General features: G+C 31.7%; 1 protein-coding gene across 16 annotated transcripts in view; it reads right to left on the reverse strand.

Annotated features, from left to right (window-relative positions):
* Nucleotides 1–20,020, reverse strand: part of LOC124530569 — an 87,708-nt gene that overhangs the window by 23,694 nt on the left and 43,994 nt on the right. For 12 of the 16 annotated variants that reach the window (XM_047104789.1, XM_047104788.1, XM_047104784.1 and 9 more), the window contains exons 20-22: nt 3,213–3,361; nt 1,574–1,853; nt 1,363–1,494 (exon numbers count right to left, since the gene is read on the reverse strand). In XM_047104789.1, coding sequence (XP_046960745.1) covers nt 1,363–1,494; nt 1,574–1,853; nt 3,213–3,361 — 561 coding nt within the window. Of the gene's footprint in view, nt 1–1,362; nt 1,495–1,573; nt 1,854–3,212; nt 3,362–6,597; nt 7,738–12,230; nt 12,443–20,020 lie in introns of those variants that run through there. The other 4 variants (XM_047104790.1, XM_047104785.1, XM_047104787.1 and 1 more) reach the window with 3 other exon arrangements.

The following is a 20,020-nucleotide window of genomic DNA, read 5'->3' on the forward strand; positions in this document are numbered from 1 at the left end:
TCAAACTGTACCAGGGCACGAGGTATGCCATGAATATTAATGAGCGCGCGCCACATGCCTGCGATCACTATAACCCGCGATAAACTACACATCTTACACGAAATGTCGGCGGAATTCATTCATCAATCAAGTGTATTATTATAATCACGCTTTTCATGGTTTATGTTATTACAAGGAAAATTCACTATTGCTTATTTGAAACGAATGTAATCAAACGGTAGGATATGAGGAGAATCGATCGTTTCGAATTGCAATTATGCAATGTAAATGTCAGTTAAGATATTAGGTCACAGGGGTATTACTGTTGTTGAGATATTACTGGTAGGTACATAATCGATATGAACGTTTTCATTGTCACTATATAATGACATACTATATGTTTAAATTATAATAGTATACACATATATAAATAACAAATAGAACATTCCTCAATGATATGATATCCACAAGTAATGTCTATATCATCGTTCAATCAACTTAGTTTTATTGTTAACAAAAGGGATGCTTATAATAATTAAATTCCTTTCCTAATTTAATATAACCCATATGGTAGGATTCCTAAGAATTAAAGCATTTACACGCTTGTGGTGAACGTATAATGATCAGATACTGCGGCAAAGGCTTTGATGCGTGTTGCGGTTAAGCGATGCGGGTCAGAAATTGGCTCGATTTGCACGAGAAACGTCGTAGACCACACGCCGCCAGCACACGCTAAGTGTGTACACATGTATAAACTCTATCATAAATAACGTTTAAATACTACTTGAAAATACAAATATTTCGTAGTAAGTTACGTAACAAATCCGACTGAAGTTTAGCAATGAGAAAGTAATTAAACATGCTAATCTGATATTATTTTTATCGATTTTAATTTTTCAGTTGATTACTTTATATCTTAATACTTTAACGAAGTTTTCATTTTAGTTCCATAAAATATTGCTGCTATATAAGTAGGTATTTGTTGTTAACTGGAAGCAAAATAATATTTATGTGCATAAATAGTGAATGCTTTTGATCCGGTACATTGTACACACTTCAAGTCTTATACCGAACAGTGGAGAACTCGCCTTTATTAAAAAAAGACTCTTCGGGCAATGCTTTAAAGTTGAAAATCGTAAGAATCTATATTAGTTTACAAAAAAAGTGAGTGATTCCTACTAGTCAAACAATAGTTCTGTTGGTTCAGACCGACGAGCGGTGGAGGTCGAGCCTTGCATAATATCTCAGTATCCGCATTGTATCATTGTATTCAGCACCTTTCGAATGCAGACTGAAGTGATCTATAATCCCCAACATCTAAGCTCACTGCTGTTTTAAATTAACTGAAAATATCTACCTATATTCTATTTATCATTTACTTACGGATTCAATCGCTTTCTCTAGACGGTAAATTTCTTCTTGAAGTAGGTGAAGCGTTCCCGTTTTGCCGCGATGCCGAGCAAATGCCGCAGCACATGCACTATGTATACTGTTCACCCAGTTTTCGAGCTCAATCTAGGGAATTAGAAAAATAATTCTAGACAAAATTGATTTTGCTATGAATTTCTATTTTTAAATATAAAACTCAACTGACCTGGCATGGCGCTTGAAATAGATATGCATCACCAAAAGCCGTACTCAAACAGAATATGTAATCACGCTTGGGATGTTCAGGTATAGGTTGCATGATGGCTCCATCGACAATGATGAGATGTTTTGGTGCAGCTTCCACTGATCGGCCTTCACGGGAGTCGCAAGGATAAAAGAGTAAAGTTGTGCCTTTTAGGCAGACCCAGTAGCCCTTCCATCCTCGTTTACGAGCCAACTCAATTTGATGTTTCTTGCGTAGCAACCACTTTTTCACACTTAAAAATCTATTAGGAATGAAATTTTTGTATTAATATTTATTTTTTAATAATTCGAAATTACCATTTAATATAAATCAATTGCTATATGACTTTATAAATTAACGAATTTAAAAATATAGGTATTGAAATAAATATAATTTGCTACTATTAATATTAAAAAAGAAAACAAAATAAAAATGGTCCTTACGAGTAGCCTGATTAATATCTAAACAATGTTATATACTTATTTATATCATAAATTGGGTAAATGACCTTACTGATGTTAAGTGGCCACCAACGTAAATATACATTAGCGCCTTAAGAAATATTAACTATTCATAAATCATTATTCATTACATCGCAAATGTGCCAACAACCTTGGGATTTAAGATGCTATGACTATTTTGCCTGTAGTTACACTGGCTCACTTACCGTACGCTACTAAGTATTGCTAATTGCTGGTAGAATATATGATGTCCCTCATAATATATTGTACAGCTAATTGCCTACCCAAACGGGCTTGCATAAAATGTAACCTTTCCACCATTAAGTTCTTACACCATTAACGCGTTACAGCCGTTGATCTAAGATATATCCCGTGACCCTTTAATTATACTGGTTTATTTGAATCTTGAAACACACTAATGCGAAGGTTTGTGGTGGATTAACTGACGATTTAGTAAAATCCACGCAAACAGGCCTACGCAAAGCCTTACCACCGTTAACTTATCATGCGAAATATAGCACCAGTTTAGTGAAAATTTGTGAAAATTATTCATAAATTAACAATTTGGTTCAGATTTGTTGTACACTGTTTTAAATTTATAAACCAATATTTAATGTGTATAATTTATTTGAATGATAAATTATATTCTAAGGCCATTTCGACAATGAGTTTTTTATTTAGACAAATTACTGAATAATCTTTTATACTGATTAAAAAGGTGCTGCTTAAATGACTTCCCGTAAAAGAAATTAGTCCTCGAAGGAACTCGTCGAAGGTAAGATATCCTGTCGTCTTACACAACGTTTTTACAGCGTCTTTGAATGGGTCACGGCTAAGATTTCCCTCCGGTCATTTGGGATTCATGGGACAGGAATTGTTGCCTTAAGGAATATAAAAGACGCTGTAGGCTCTAGGAAACTCGTCAACTTTCTACGATATCACTTTTCTTTGTTTTTTTATCTTTTACCATCCTTTTACAATAATTTTAAGTCTTAGGATACCCAGGTGCATTCAGTGGAGTCTTGTTTATATCTATGTGGTGTAAATGTGGGCTTTCCTTTTAAGTAAGGATCCTTTTACTTGTAACTCTAAGTTAAAAGTATGGAAATGGAATATTAATTTAATTAATTAAAAATACGGAATTAAATATTGTGAGTTACCCAGCCTTCCTGACAGCACCAGTACAATTGAAAGAGGCGGCCGCGGCGCCTGTCTGTTTGCCTTTGTATGGAGAGTTCATTGCGCTCTCACCGGGTTCCTCTTCATCAGATACGGCTGTGGTCAGCGACATGCGGTCATCATCCGATATCTGTGTAGACATTAGTATAACTGAGAGTTAAACAGCTTATAGTATATTAACGATATTTGGTTAAAATATTGCAGAGGCCTAGTTTACGATAAGACCATATATATATATGGACATTGTACATATTATACAATCAATACATACTGCACCTGTATACTTACGTAAAAAAATCATACAAGTTAATTGTTCTTATTTAACATTGCTTTGTTTAAAACAAGTATGAAGTCAGGACATAAAGTAATTTGAAATGTTTTAAAAATTAATTCAACGAAATAAAGAATTTTATTTTTCTTTTCGAGCTTAGCGACGCTTGTAGCACTGTATTGCTGAAGTCGCGACATTTAATACCATCCTTGAAATTACGTCTTTAGAAATACATAACATGGCCGATAAAACGTTGTACTGCGGCGAAATGAGAGTTTTCCTGGTACTCGCAAGATTTTCTTTAACCTTCATAAGACGGTTTTATGCATTTGCAGGATTAATTTATTAAAGGCAGCTTAGCCTTGTTACGAAGTGCATTGTGCTTCGTCTGTACAGGCTTATATAAGAGTACCCATTTAATGTGGAACAAGCATATATATTTATTGCATTACCCTTAATAGTGTGACACTCTACATACATAAACACTGCGTCACTATTGGGACTGTGACGTAAGCATAAAATAATATCGAAAAATAAATTGTGTTTGTGCTTTATGTGAAAACAATTTCTACTGAACCGTCGTGAATACACACTTTAAAAATAATTTTAAAATGTAAAAATTTACAAAGAAGAAAAACATTTATGTATTCTTGCTATATTTCACAGTATAACGCAATTTACCGGCACTCGCGCCCTCATTTCCAGCACTGAAAATTGTTACCTCTCTTGCCGTCTGCAACTAGATATAAATAAATACATACTACAGTTAAGCTATAATTTTTATTATAGACTAATTTAATAAAATGATTTATTTATTATTAACCCTGATCCGTAATCATCATTATCACCGTGATATATGTTATTTTGAAAAGCTTTATTTAGGCTGACGTTTAATTATGCTGTAATATTTTAAACATTTTTGTACAGTTATTAACATTTAAACTAGAGAGAGAAGCTTACTAGTGTTCCCGGCGTAACTAGATTCAAAAATGTAAATACTTTTTTATTGTTATTGATTATGGCATAAAATTTATTTACTGAACTAAGATACTTATACGCCTCTTGGACGTCCTTCGCTTATTAATAAATAAGACTACTACTTTACTCTCAGAAGACAAAATAAAAAAGATTTGTTACATTACATTGATATTAAAATATAACGTCAACGACAATCTTACCTAAGAAGTATATATCGTAATCAAAAACTCTTCAACATTTTAATATGCGGAAATGTAGAAATTAAGGTGCAAGATTTATTTACATACAAAGTTACAGGAGTAGCTTATAAAACGTGTTAATAAGGAAGGTTCTTTTTATAAAGCGCATGCAGGGCTCGGCTCCGTGCACTCCGCTCGATGGCACTCGACGTCGCTGGCGTACTTTTGAAAACAATGAGATATATATTCCATATAAAAACCCAAACAAAGTTGACCATACTATGAATAATTAATAGAAAAGGAAAAATGTTAGCTTTAAAAGTGTATATTCTACATATAAGTAGACACAATATTTCTTTCCTATTGTTACATTAGGTATATTTATTCGAGCGAAAAGAATGAGCAGAACTCATACACCAAACATCACAATGACGCAAGGTCGATATTTATCGTCAACTTAATCTAATTTTCTTTTATACAAAGTATCGCATTACAGTCATTCAAATATTCGTTTCCTAAATTATACGAATAGGATAGAGTTTTCATATGCTTATTTTGTAATAGGCGGTTAAGGAAAATACCGCGGTTCCTGAAATTGTCTGACACTCTGCAAATATTCCAACAATCCAGCCCATGATTAAATTAATCAATAAATTCTACATTTACATGCATTACATGTAAGTTACATTTCATTTACCGAAAATGAAAGGTGAAGTTTTAATGTTTTGGATTGTTAGTAACATAAAACGAGATCGCAAATTATTCTGCAACTTTATAATGAAATACCTATTTATAGCAAGCCTAGTTGAAGGCAGAATTCATAGTTTCGAAACTAACTTTTGCATTGCTAAATCGTTTGCGTGTAGTTGAGTAGCTATATATCGTCAAATCCGAGTTCTCAGTTGGTAATAAGTAACGTTTTACTTACAAACCATTCCGCTCCTTAGAAACTTGAAACTGAGAAATTGATTAATTATATGGAAACAACAGTAAATTGTATAATTGAGAAATTGTTCGTGCCAAGTAATAAATTATACCTACAGATTTTTCTATTTACAAAAAATGCATGAAGAATTTATTTCTTGATTTATAGTGAATGCTTTTTACGAAAAGCTATAAAGAAAGAACAAAAATTTTAGTAAACTTTTTTAGATTTCATTTTAATTTACGTATAATCAATCTATCACCTCAATCCTTATGTGATTGTTCGTAAACTATTAATGAAAGTAATAAAATTTTGTTTTACTGTATTCTTACTAAACATATTGTACAGTAATTCGATTGTTAAACAGTTATATACGTATATACTTATATGGTATATATTGTTTATAATATAATAATTCTCAGCACAAACTCTGGTACAATACATTAAACATGTCAACGCGCTACGAATAAGTTCTATTTAAATGTTTCATAATTATTTTCTTCATAATTAACAGTCAACAAAAGATATTAACAATTAATAGATTAAACAAATTTCAATGATCAAGAGCTAACTTATTCCCATTCTTTTAGCTGATATTATCTATGGCGCGAAGAATAGTCGAAAAATGCGAAAAGAGATACTTAGGTTCAGCTATAGAGTAGTAAATAAAAGGCCTCATTAGTAGAAAAGGAAATTGCAGCCTCGTGGAGGAATCTAAAATAAGGTCAAAATGTTAGCTATATTTTACTGGCTTTTATTCTTCAAGCTATCCATTGTAAAGGTTATTGTGAAACCTATTGAGCTTCACAGGTACACAAGTGGAACTTTTAAAGCAACCAACCTGCAGTAGACAATGTGTCTTTATATATAAGACTTAAGCTTATTTTAGCTCACAAAAATGTATAACTCATATTACCATGACACTAATAGATTTATTTATACACAGAATATTAATTACTTTATCAATATAGGCTTTTTAATTTTCAATTTAAATGGAAAGTATATGAACTCACCTTCCTGAGAAATGCTTCATTGCAAGTTTGTGCTGTTCCTTTCCAATGATAATGTCGAAATCTTACATTCCCTAACAGTTTTGCACCATGTAACGTCGATACTTCATATACGATTCTTCGTATGTTGAGAACATCTGTACGTTTCTTATATTTGTTTAACTTCCGCCGACGGACTATACGTTCGTCTGGCTCGGAATACTCGCCGGTGCTCGTAAGGCCTTCCTCTGCAGCCCACGCACTTAGTACGCTTTCTATGAAACTGAATAATTGTTGCACATTGGGTTCTAATTTGCTAGGTATATAGAGGTAAGGCGAAACGGTTTTCTTTGGTACCAGTGATTTTTCTTCACGCTCGTCTTCTGGAGGAGGTGCAACATCGTGATAGGGACAGGAGTGTACCTTGTGGTGATGGTGATGATGATGATGGTGGTGGTGTTTTGCTTTGCGCTTGGGTTCCTTTGTTACCGAACCGCCCCCGCCTTCTCCTTTGTCTGCGGTTTCGCCACCACTCGAGTGAGAGTCTGCACTGCGCTCCCGGTGCGGTTTCGGCCGTCCGTTTGACGTCAGAGCCACGAGAGCACCAGCAGCCAAGCAACAATGGTGCGCGACACAACAGAAGCGTGCGTCTCCTTTGGTGACACCGGTGTGAGCTTTATGACAAAAGGAAATATCCGGCACTCTTGCTCCGAGCGCTGCTAAGTGGGCACGGTCAGCGCAAACCTGCATGAGGAGATTTTCTCCAAAGTGTACAGTCTTGTGGCGTCGGCGGCGGAGGTGCATCACTGTGCCGCTGCCAGAGAGCGAGGGTGGCGCGGAAGCAGACGCAGGTTTTCCACGATGCTCGGGCACGCGCGCACATCGGGGCGGCGGCACGCGTTGCGTCTCCACCATCATTGGCGAGGAGCGGCGTCAGCGGCCGGCGCGTGAGCGTCACCTCATCACGAGCAACAAGATATTCGCTTCTTTTTTCTGTTCTCTCTTCACGTCTACTACACTTAACTTTGTTGTATCACATTTTACATCTTACAGACATTTTAAAGTTTAAAGTCATCTTGAATACTAAGACGGTTGAAGTTACATTGAAGTGGTTATAAGGCGAGATGAACGGAGCCGTTTCAGTGCCTGAATTGCTGAAAGGCTCTGTGGAAATTATGTACATTACATTATATGATCAACGTCAAAATAAAATTGTTATTTTGTGTTATTGAAACATAATTTCATTATAAACAAACGAGGTTTGCTCTTTTGCCAGCTTGTTTATGAATTGGCATGCAACGAGATAATTGTCAATAAGTATAAAGCAATAGAGATTTATATAATAATTATTAAAAAAAAAACAAGACATTATATTAAAACCCGGCAAAGTGATTTTAATAAAACATGTCATTTTTGTTTCAATCTTTTTTACAAAAAAAGTAATAGAAAATATGAGCGGAATAACAAGTTGTCGAAGACCCAATGCAAAATTTAAGCGGGTCTGCATTTGAAATAGCTTACTCTCTGAAATGGACGCTAACAAGCTGTCAAGGAATTGTGGTAAAGCGAAATAAATCATACAGTTTATGCTATTAATAAAAGATTTCCATCATGGTAATTGTTTTACAAGTTTTCTTTCTTATTGTTATTTTTCCTACCTGAAAATATATTGTTTTGTTTTTAAAAATGTTTTTTTTTTAAATAACTTAACAGAGTTTGAACGTTGAATATTATGCCAATATCTACAAATCAAGGTTAAAAGTTATAAGTATTTATAGATATATAAATAATTTTAAATTTCAAATCAAACTACCTAAAAACGAGAAAAACGTTTACATATATTTCAAATTTTGACTATATACTCAATAATGCTTCTTCACTAAGAGTTAGTTTATTTATTCAAAGGTCATGATTATACTATATTATATTTATAAAATATTATTACGTTAATTTTTATTAAGGTACTTTTATATGTCAAAGAAATATTTCTATTATGGGTACTTCTGTACGTAAAATTGTCTCACGTAACTAGTTTTAGAAGAAGACCTTGGAGAAAACTTGACTATGAATAATTACAATGCAACTCGGATCGTTAGGGAAAAAAGCAAAACTAACGCTGATGCAAATCGTTCAAATTAGGTGTGCCGCGAGATAGCTATAAATTAATTATAACTTTTTCAAATTAGATGTCATTCTATTTTTGAAAGAAGAATCTTAAATTGAACGAAAGTAACGTATAGATATAATATGTCAATCATATTACAAACTTTATTAGAGATATAGATATAGATTTCACTACAAAAACATCAATGGTAAGCAAACTATGTAATATTACCCTGTATATTATAAGCAACAAATAATAGTAACATTAGGATATCCAGTTGTTTGTTTTTTGTTGAATTATATAATCTAATCCATATTAATGAACCCTAAAAAAGTTACTTCATAAAAAAAATTAAATTCATAAAAATTAAGTTTAGTCTTGTAAAGTCTAGTCACAATCAGACTGAAATGTACGTTTCGTTTAGAATATCTGAAATATTGTATATATTACTACTGTGAAAAAGGTGTTTCTATTTAATAAATCTGATATTCAATTTTTTATTGTGAATAAACCATAAGCGTGCGGTATTCGTTCAGATATTAATTGGTCATTACATGTAATTCAGATTTGTATGTCATTTGAAATATGGATGGAGATTTTGCGTGCATATTTTATGTGCTATTAATATTTTTGATAGACAACTAGTAAATATATTAAAATAACGAGTACTTATGGTCGTTTACTATAATTATAAAACAGAGATCGTTAACGTGTGAATTATTTCATCTTTATACTTAGAACCAAAAAAGGTATACTTATGTTACTTCCAGTTTTCTTGTATTGAAATTTATTAATCTTTTAATTTGAATATATTTCCGATATAGAAAAATAATACTTTTGAAAAGTTTAATGTACTAAATAATTTCTGAGCTTAATTCTTGTCATAAGGCTTTTAGTTTTTGAAGACAAGAATTAAGAATGTAGAAATGTCGATCAACAGGCGGAAATAATGAAGGATTATTGTGATTACGTTTAGTTACGTTCTTTATGTAGTAATGGTTCTTATATTTATAACCTAAAATTAAGTAATACAGAAAAAAATCTAATGTGCTATTTGTGCTCACTCATGGCGTGAAAATGATGTATTTCTTATAGTTTTGTCACGTTTTAATTACGCTAACAGCCGGCGCGTCCCAAGGGAAGTAGGGCGTGTTATACCACAGCAAAGCGACATTGCATTTGGTCTATCGAGTCGACATCGTGTACGACCTATAAGTGGATATCAAATCTATTTATACTATTTTAATAAACAATACATATTTTCAGCTTTATATAGCTATGTTTCGTGTGAGATGTCATTTATATATCTATGTAATTGTAGGTTTTAAGTGAGCCTCGAGCAATCACATATCCCAAGACAGCTATTACGGTTGACAATGTCTACGTTTACAAAGTTACTACTAGTTAATTGCTTACAATTTTCATGTAATTAAAGCCAACAGTTAAACTTGAATTATTGTTAGATGCGGTAGACTGTTTCAAACTTGTGCTTTGTGATGTCGTTAAAATATCGGAAGGTTTTAATTACAGAGCTTAAGGAACAATTGGTAGATTCGTAGCAGATAAGACGCAAGTCTGAATCTAATAGACTCATTGTTCTTTTTAAATGAGTTGGGAATAATCAATTTTGCTTTTTTACTGAATATCGGTAAATTAATTCTCTTGTTTTTTTTTTTTTAAATTAAAAAATAATATTTATAAGGCTGGTATGAAATGAAATGTTATGTTGTAAACCTGTGTATGTAAAAGCAACGATGAGTTTCTATTGAATTAAACATTTATAAAATGGTAAACTTAAATGTAATCTTATATCTGTCTTATTACGTATGATATAATATATAACTGCATATCCCTAAACAAGTTTCAAATGCAACTTAAAATATTATATTTAAATATTTCAAATGTTAGACAGAAACTTTCGTTCAAAATAAATACTTCGTACGTGCAATTATATATGTGCCATTAAGTTAATTAGTATAAGGTTTGGTATTTAAAATTGTGAATTTGTTCATTATTTTTATGCCATACATTAAAACCGGTAATTAATTTTACCTAATTAAACGTAAATTCTTGCCTACGACATATATAAATTGACGACATTAATTTAAGCCAAATTGTTTATATAATTAGGCAATCTACAATTAAAAGATATGAATACATATATTTATGAAACAAACGGCAAGAACATAGGCAAAAATATGGCTTATAAAATTGTACCATGTATGCTGAATAGTAAATTAGATGATGTAGAATAGATGTTTTTTTTAAAATGTTCGATTCCGTATATGTGTCAAAATATTATATTGCTTTTTTTTCTTATGTCAAAGCACTTCAGAAATAAGGCTTATTACACAATACAATAAGTTATCATTAAGATAATAATGGAGAAAGATAACGAATACTACATACGGGATATGTAAGTTAAATTGTATTTAATTTACAGTGTTTAATTTGAGAATATGTCTCTTACCGTTTCTGAATAGAATCTGCTATTCGAATCAGTGGTACCTTACATTCAAATTATTCCTGTAGCGTGACATTCAAGCGTGAGCCTACATGAATAAAGTATTTCTTGCATTTGAATTGATGGAAGTGACCCGGCGCCGTTTTTTTCGCAACTAAACTACAAATTGGATTAAAGTGAAGGTGTGCAACGCAAAAAATAAACCTCAAGATTAGATAGAATTCTCTGTGTACGCTTTTAGGTCAAGTATTGTCGCCGAGCTTTGCATCATACAAATGTTTGACACTTGTGTTTGCTGATTCTACACAAGTTTAAAGTGCTGAAAGCTCTTCACTTATTTACGAGATAATCCTGCTTTACCTTGATCTATCTAAAATGTTATCTGCAATTTAAATCCATTATCTGATAATCTGTTTTCGAAATAAGACAGATAAAAGATTGCAATTCAAGTAACAGTTTACTTTTTAAATACATGCTATTGTTTAGTGCTTAAAATCACATTCTAATTCATTACGAAATATAACTTTATAATTTTGAAACGAAATCATTTTATCGCTCCTTTGTTTATGGCAAATTAAAATCGAACGAAGGTTAATGACTCATTGATTTTATGAAATTATAATTACACTATTGTGGTTCGTAATTTATATCAATGAGGGCACTGAAACGACGTAGGTGTACATTTTATGTTTTGTATTGTCACAGGTTCTTAGCTAAAGCATATTTTTGTATACAATTTGAATGAATTTATTTAAAAACCATTAACAGGTCTGAAAGCTGTGAACAACTATATAGATCTTTTCATACAAGCGTCCTGCATTGCGCCAAATTTCTATTTGTGTTGTTCTATTTGTTCTTTTAATTGGAACAGCAATTACGAGCATGGCCCGGCATGTGACAAATTAAAAATGTTCATTGTATTCCGATTCATTTAGATCGTTGTCAAGTTTTTAAACTATTAATTTTATTTGACACGTCTCATGTCAAAGGTTTGACCTTACGTTTAAATAACACAATTTAAATGAATGTATAAATGAATACGTCGATCACAATAAAATTGAAACAACATTTTTGAACGAAACGATAAACCTGTGCCAATGTCTATAGCCGCGAGGATAGGCGGAGGTACACATCACTTTAACACACGCTATCGGAAATTATATCTAATCGGATTTCAACATCATACTCTGTAATTTTATCACAAATGTCTCTGAAGATATTTTTAAGTTGATAAATAAATAAGTTTATTCAGTTACATAACCGAGCACTGGGTACACGGAAAACTGTTCCAACGCCCAGGCGGCCCTCACTGCGACTGGATCCGGCACGCGTCGACAGAGGGTGGCTGCGATCGTCGAACTTCGTTACGATTCGGAGAGAAACGATCGTAAGTCCTCGGGCGGTTTCGGGACACGCGCGCCTGCGGGCGGGCGGCACCGCGGCGCCTGTGTGCCCTGCATTACTCGCCTAGTACTACACAACGCCGACCAAGCCTTTCATTAAATTTCCTTAAATCGAACGAAACGAATGTATTACTTATCAAATCTCTATTAAAACAACTTAGCTCGTTCATGGAAATTGCTGATTCTTGCTTTCATTGTGACTTGACTACAAAGCATATATTTTTTTTAATATTTGGTATGGTTTTCTTAATGTATGATGTACCAACCATTTCTGCTTAAAATGATAACTATTTTATTGTATTTTTGTTTAAATAGAAGGATAACTCAAACCGACACTACATTTACACAAGTTAACGGAACTAAATATTATGGATATGTCATATAAAGCCATGATTTACCATGTGATAAATATTATTTTTATTTGATTATTTCGAAATATAAAACTGTTTCTAAATGAAAGTATTACAAAAGTTTGTTCGCAACGATAGCTATAATCTAATTTATTATAGAAAATTATCTTGAGGCCGTGACATCTATTAAGTGAGGTTCAAACGGGACATAATCTTACTCTCTATTTTATAAAAATAGAAAGCAGAAAGCTATAAAATGCTATTTATATTTGCGAACGAAGGCAGGATGAAAGCATTTGTACCGGTATTTACACAATAAAGATTCATAGAATATATAATACGCACAGATATTGATTGATGTAAATTTCGACGTTTTTTTCACGTCTTTCGTTTATTATGATCACGATGACATCATAAAAACGGTAGTAATGATCGTTCATCAAATTAAGGTTATCGCCGAGCTTGACATTAAATTTGTGAAAATTCGCAAATTCATGTCGTCAAATATGGTGACTTTATATCACGAAACAAATTATTACATTCAAATACCACGTTTGAATTTTTTATAACATATAAAAAACATAGTATGATTATTATTATAGCATGTTTATACTACAATAAGGTTCATAACTTTATATAATTGAAAGCTACTACAATACCCTCTTCTATCTGTTTGATATTTTTTATTAGGTTAACTAGTCGTTAAGATAACTTATATTCAATATAATAAAGGACCGGAACAGTATCCACAAAACCACAATCAATACGAATATGTATGACACAGGTTTGTGTGAACCAAATTTAATGCAAGTGTAACCGGGGCATATCTACAATAATATAAAAAATGTATGTCGACGATCGTAGATAAAATACGAGTGCAAGAATATGCACGATAACGGAACATACTTATGTATGTCATAATAATATTGGAACATAATAAAATGCATGTGCAGCGAGGCTTGTAAAATGTGTCTGGAAATAAGGGCGGGTGACATCCCCTTTGAAAATTTGTTATTATATCTTTCTTCATCCTTTTATATTTTTTGTTAAATAGAATAAAGTTTTGATAAATAATTTGATTTATGCTTGTTACTGCCGGATTATAGCTGTATTTATTTTAATTAAAATTAAGTATAATTATAACATAGATCTTGTTTAAGTGTAGTGGAGTATATGAAGCGTATTTATGTATCCCTTACATACCTTTTTGTAGGGACACATAAAAAGAGGTTTTATAGAGAGGTAAACTAATAAATTAGAGTGATATATGATCCTGGTTTACGTAAAATCAAAATATATTCGCCATTAAAGCTTCATGCGACGTTTTAGTCTCTCATATTTTATAAATTTATATATAAGCCTTACACATTTAATTTAAGTCTTATACATTTGATATAAGTATTTATATGTTTGTAAAAATGTAAATCAATAACTAATTAATGCGACCGGCCCTCATTAGACAACTTTTTTTATAATTATTCACTTCTTTATATGCCATATAAAAAATAATCGTACGTATTTTTAGCATATATTTTTAAATGTACGGTTAGAAAAATAAATTACCCGAGAAATATAGGTCGCTGGCAGATTGAGCTTGTAAAGTACTGATTAGGGGTCAAATTGAATCAGTTGTTAAGGTCCTTGGATTGACATTATGAATAAATGTAACTATATTTTTGTGACCTATATTTTATACGTTTTTATTTTTAATAAAACCAGATACTCTCAACTATCAAGTGTCAACGACATATCTCTTTATAGAATCTACATACTTAGAAATAAAACTTTGAATACACCTCGTCAGTGAGTCATCTAATATATTAAAGATAATTGACCGAGCAAACGAACCGAAAGTACGTTACAAGGGAATAATATGGCGTTGGTTGCTGAGCGCAGGCGTGAGCTCCTGCCTCCCTGCACCGTGCACGGAGTGAGGCGATGCGACATCAGGCCCACCGCCAGCATCACAAGCGTCAGAGCCGCCAACTCCAACACTAACTTGGATTTCCCAACCCACTGCAGTGACGCCTTAAGGGAGTCGAAGCACTACGTAATGAGACTAAATTTAAACTCTAAACCTCATCGAATAACCTGTCAAGTATGTTACGTCACAATACCTGCTCTAATTATAATTATATTCTACACGTTATGAAATTAGGTAGTATAAGAGCGTGTTTATGCCATGTATTAGAATGTATTGAGAATTACAAGATGAATACATTTTTTTAACTTTGACTATTTAATTACAGACGACGGCCAGGTGTAAATATAAGACTAGAGTAAACATTTAAAATAAGGATGAAAAACACGACTAGGAAGCATTTTATTGACCTTCTTAACAATGCTTTTTCGTAGTCATGAATATTCAAGCATTCTGTTTATTTTTGTCGAGGACTTTAGAAAAAGAAAATACTACAGTACGATTCACTATTACCATTAGGATAGGTAAGCCGTGTCGTATATTTCTAAAAGCTTTTACCATTTGGCTGAAACATTGCCGAAATGTGGGAAAATAAAGAAAAAAAACACTATTCCGTATGGTGTACATTCTTTTCGCTCTTGTCCTAACTCGAAACTTTAGTTTTGAAAGAAAATAAAATAACATGCGTACTTACAGTTGAAGGTCGAGTATCTAGTATTTACTTACCTGAAAAAGAGAGATATATTATTAGATACAATTCAAAAAGATACAAAAAGAAAGATTACATTTTGACTATAATGTAGTCTATATTCTTAACAGATAATCAACCGAATGTAGTATTCGCATAGACAGCAGCTCTGGGAGAACATACAAGGGCAAATACGATGTTTTAAACGATTTCATTGATCGCTCATTTCATTTAAACATGTAATTTAAGACGTGAAAACACTCGAATACAATTATAACTATATTTTTTTACACGTACCAGCAATACAACGTATTAAACACATTTGTTACACATCTACTTAGGATTTTACGTTATACGATAACTGGGGTATTTCCGGAGAAAAATGTCTTGAAAAAGCAAGTTTTTCTGTCCATTTATTACGTCAGCAATAAAAAATTACGCCTATTTGTTTTGAACTCGTACTATAAACATTTATGTCTTCAATTGTTTGTAAGGAATTGTAGATAAAGGATTTTAAATTAACATGGTTATTTTTATTATTAAAGTTATTAATTTCGGGATATTTACCATGTTTTTTATTTTTGTTCGGTGGAGCTCGATATTCTCTCGTGTCGAGTCTCGTGAACAAGACATTCGTAGACAATGTCGAAATATCGAGCTCCACCGAACAAAAATAAAAAACATGGTAAATATCCCGAAATTAATAACTTTAATTGTAGATAAATTTAGACAATTCAAGGATTTACTTTTCATAACATACAATAATTCATAAACAAGGTGTTTACTTATTACTTAAATAATCTATTAAAATGTATAAGGTATTTAAATGTGGTATTATAAAAATTGAAATCCATAATATTAAAATGAAAATAATATCTATATAGTTATTTATTTAATACTTTATTGTACATACCAAAAATATGACACAAACTAAATATTGCTGTTTTGCGGTATTATACGATAAGTGAGTGATACCTTACCAGACGGCCTGTACAAAGCCCCATTATCACACACCTCAAATATTAATGGAACCCCTTAAGAGAACAAAGTATTAAGTAAGGAACAAGTTTGACTGAGTTTGCGATCGACTTTTCTATTTAACATCATTATAGCACTTTTTAATATTGTAAAATAAAAGTTTTATAATCGAATAAAATTACGAAGCGTTTTTCAAGCTATGCAACAAACTGTAGTTTCGATATCATATATAAACATTTTGTACATACTTTTCAATAACGTGATCGAATTTTTGGAACGTCATATTGTAAATAAATATTTGTCAACATGAACTTTCGAAAATTCGGACCGAAAGGATCAAAGGACTAGAAAGGGCACGTATTCATCCTTTAAGATTTCTTCAAACAAGAATTTCCAAATGGTAAGTTATAAATTTAATAAAAATATTCGTTTCATTTTCAGAAAAGCGTTATGAATCATATTTTCGTTACTATTATATTCTTACAAAAAAATGAAAAATATAACCCACATAAAATAACATATTATACACATAATGTCAACGTATTTTTTTAAAAGCGCTAGACTTTAGTCTATCTCTGAACCGTAACATACTGTTTAATAAAAACATAACGCTTCAACATATTATGATAAACCTATATTTAAAATTTTACGTTTATCGGTCTAATCTTAATGCTTGTAGTACGTCGCTATAGTTCTGAGGAGTTAGAACGCCTTGTCACTTAAATCGAGAGGACGAATTAATTATCAGTATAATTGAGCATTAAATTAACAAAGACAAAGGCAAGTTCAACAACGACGTTAAGGAAATATGGACTCACAACTTATCGAACTGATTATGAAGATTAATTTTGTACTGCTAAAGGTAAAGGATAAAGTTCTTAATTTTCTATTTAAAGACGGTTTTTAATATTAAATTTAAATAAATCATTATATAATTCATCATTAACTTATGAATAAGAATAAAATCAAGCACTTCATTTAGTCTTTTGGTTTAACATAATGATGATGGACTAATATTAAAATATTTATATGTCTATTCAATTATAATATATAAACATATAAAATATTTTAAAGGATCATAAAAAAAATAAAGACTAGTTAGTTTGCGAGTGATATAATAGTTTGTAAATCAATAATATGAGAGCTATATGTTACTCGGAATAAATGCTATGAAGCGTACAAACTTAGCGGAACTACAGTAAAAGTAAAAAGTTCGTCCGTCTCTACACGACAAAAACATCAATCGAAAATAATCAATTGCAATATAGTTAGAAGGTATTAGGTTGCTTGAAACTACAAGATAATTTATATACTATTCAACAAGAAATATATTTACATATCTTTATCAAAATTGAACTTAAATATTCTTAAAATAAATGAAAGAAACGATAGAAAAAGCGAACTACATCGTACCCCTGGCTTCGTTTAATCAAATAAATCTTGTCTGTCGATAGCTGTTTTCGACAAGCTCTTTAAAATGCTACCATAACTGAAAGCAAGGACTGAAAAAGTAGTCGCATTGATGCTTTCGACTATTAAGACACGAAAACTAACCTGTCTTTAAATAATTTAAAACCGCTTAAAGCACTTTATAGCCATTATAGCTTTTTATATTTACTTTAACGATTCTCTATGACGTAGGTAAAATTTTAGGATAAGGGTTCACCAGGGTGAAGGTTTAAGTTGTGTAGTTTGTATTACGTGTATCTTTGTAAATATAATAATAAATATAGCTGCCGTTTAAAGTACTAAAAAACCGAGACGTATTTTTCATCTTTTAAATGTTGAAATAAATTAAGAAGCCATCCTTTCCCAAGGGAGTAAATGAAAAATTTAATGAGACTATAATAAATAAGTTGCTCCTTACCCGTTTCTACAAAAGATTTATTTTTTGCGCAGTTAAAAAGATATATTTTAAGATGATAAAACAAAAGCTTGATTTAAATTTATATTCTTCAAACGATTCTTTGTTAAAAAAGTTGTCACTGTGTGCAATGGGCTGAGAAACATTATTATTCCGTTTATTAATTAGTCCCGTTCTAAGCGGAAAAGACAGTGAACGGTTCGGTTGTCGCAGTGAAGAAGTGAGATCAATAGGAACCGACCGTGACACAATTTTCAGTATCCGTAAGGCAGACAGGGTTGCGGCGTTCAAAAATAAACATTCAGCATCTATATCCCGTTACATAGCGAACGCTGTCGAACAAAGTGTAATTTTTTAGTTTGCATAATAGAGTTTGCACTCTGCGGTTATTATGTTTGTGCGCCTAATAAAATGTTTTCGTTTATAAAAAAAAAAAAACTGTTATTGAGATGAATGATTGAAGAGTTTACTATTTTGAATATGAAACTATAGTTAAGTAAAAGAATCCTTGTTTCGAAGTTTTATAAACGTAATACCTTTTACTTGTTTAAAATATCCACTGAAGTCTATAAGAAGACACGGCTTTATACATTTTATATATTATGTATACTCGGATTTAATCAATCATAGTAATCCGGAGCCACCAGGCTGCGAAGCCGTACTCAGACAGATGTTCCCTAGAATGTATCCTGTTCACGCGTAATTTCACTTATTTGTTTTTCGTTTCGTATTTTTAAAATATAGTTCAATCTGGAAGAATTGATTTCGATAAAAATAAAAAAGTTAAAATATAAATTTGACGATGACTACACAGAGATAAGTAAAACTAGCGACTTTATACCATAAAACGCTATTATACATAATAGTATATTATTTATTGTAATGTGATTACACTAAAAAGAGGATCTTGTGAACGAAGAATGCGGGCTCAATATAATGTGTTTAATTTGTGCTTGTTAGTAAAAAAACATATAGACGAAACCCACGTTGGTTGGTTGAAAATCACGCGTATAATATTTAACAATTCATGTTACCGTGGTGGTATAACGTCAAACCATATCCGCAACAAAAACGCAAGGTTTGCCAAATAGAGTGACATATACTACTGTTAGTTAACGACACATAATAATCACGTAAAACAATTTATTTTAACAATGTATTTTGTATAATAAAAGTTTGGATTAACGAATACAATTTGTATCAGAAATTCCTTTCTAGAAGAGGTAAACGCTACTCGACTTACCTACTTTATCATACAATTTCCAGCGTAACTATATGACCTACTTACATAAACAATGAATAGGTTAATAAAGAGTAGCATAACAGAACCATCACAAGCTATAATGAGACATTTTTAAAATCCCTAAGAAAATTTTTGCTTTTAAGGTTAAGTAAAAATGTAAATAGCTTTCTTACTTATTAATCAAATCCATTAAAATAGCCTAGAATTCTGCGAAGTACTAGTATGAAACTATTTGAAGAATTACAAACAAATAGGACCATGTAATACGACATTATAATATTACACAATCGAACTTCTTGAAATGTAACAAAATATATCACAAACTGTAGACACTACTAGCATAAATTAATTGAAATATATTTTTTAAGGTGAATAATTCATAACAGGAATTAGAACTTTATTAAAAAGCTTTGAGAGTAAAAAATACTAATA

Source organism: Vanessa cardui, chromosome 6 (genome assembly GCF_905220365.1).
Source record: "Vanessa cardui chromosome 6, ilVanCard2.1, whole genome shotgun sequence".
NCBI lineage: Eukaryota > Metazoa > Arthropoda > Insecta > Lepidoptera > Nymphalidae > Vanessa > Vanessa cardui.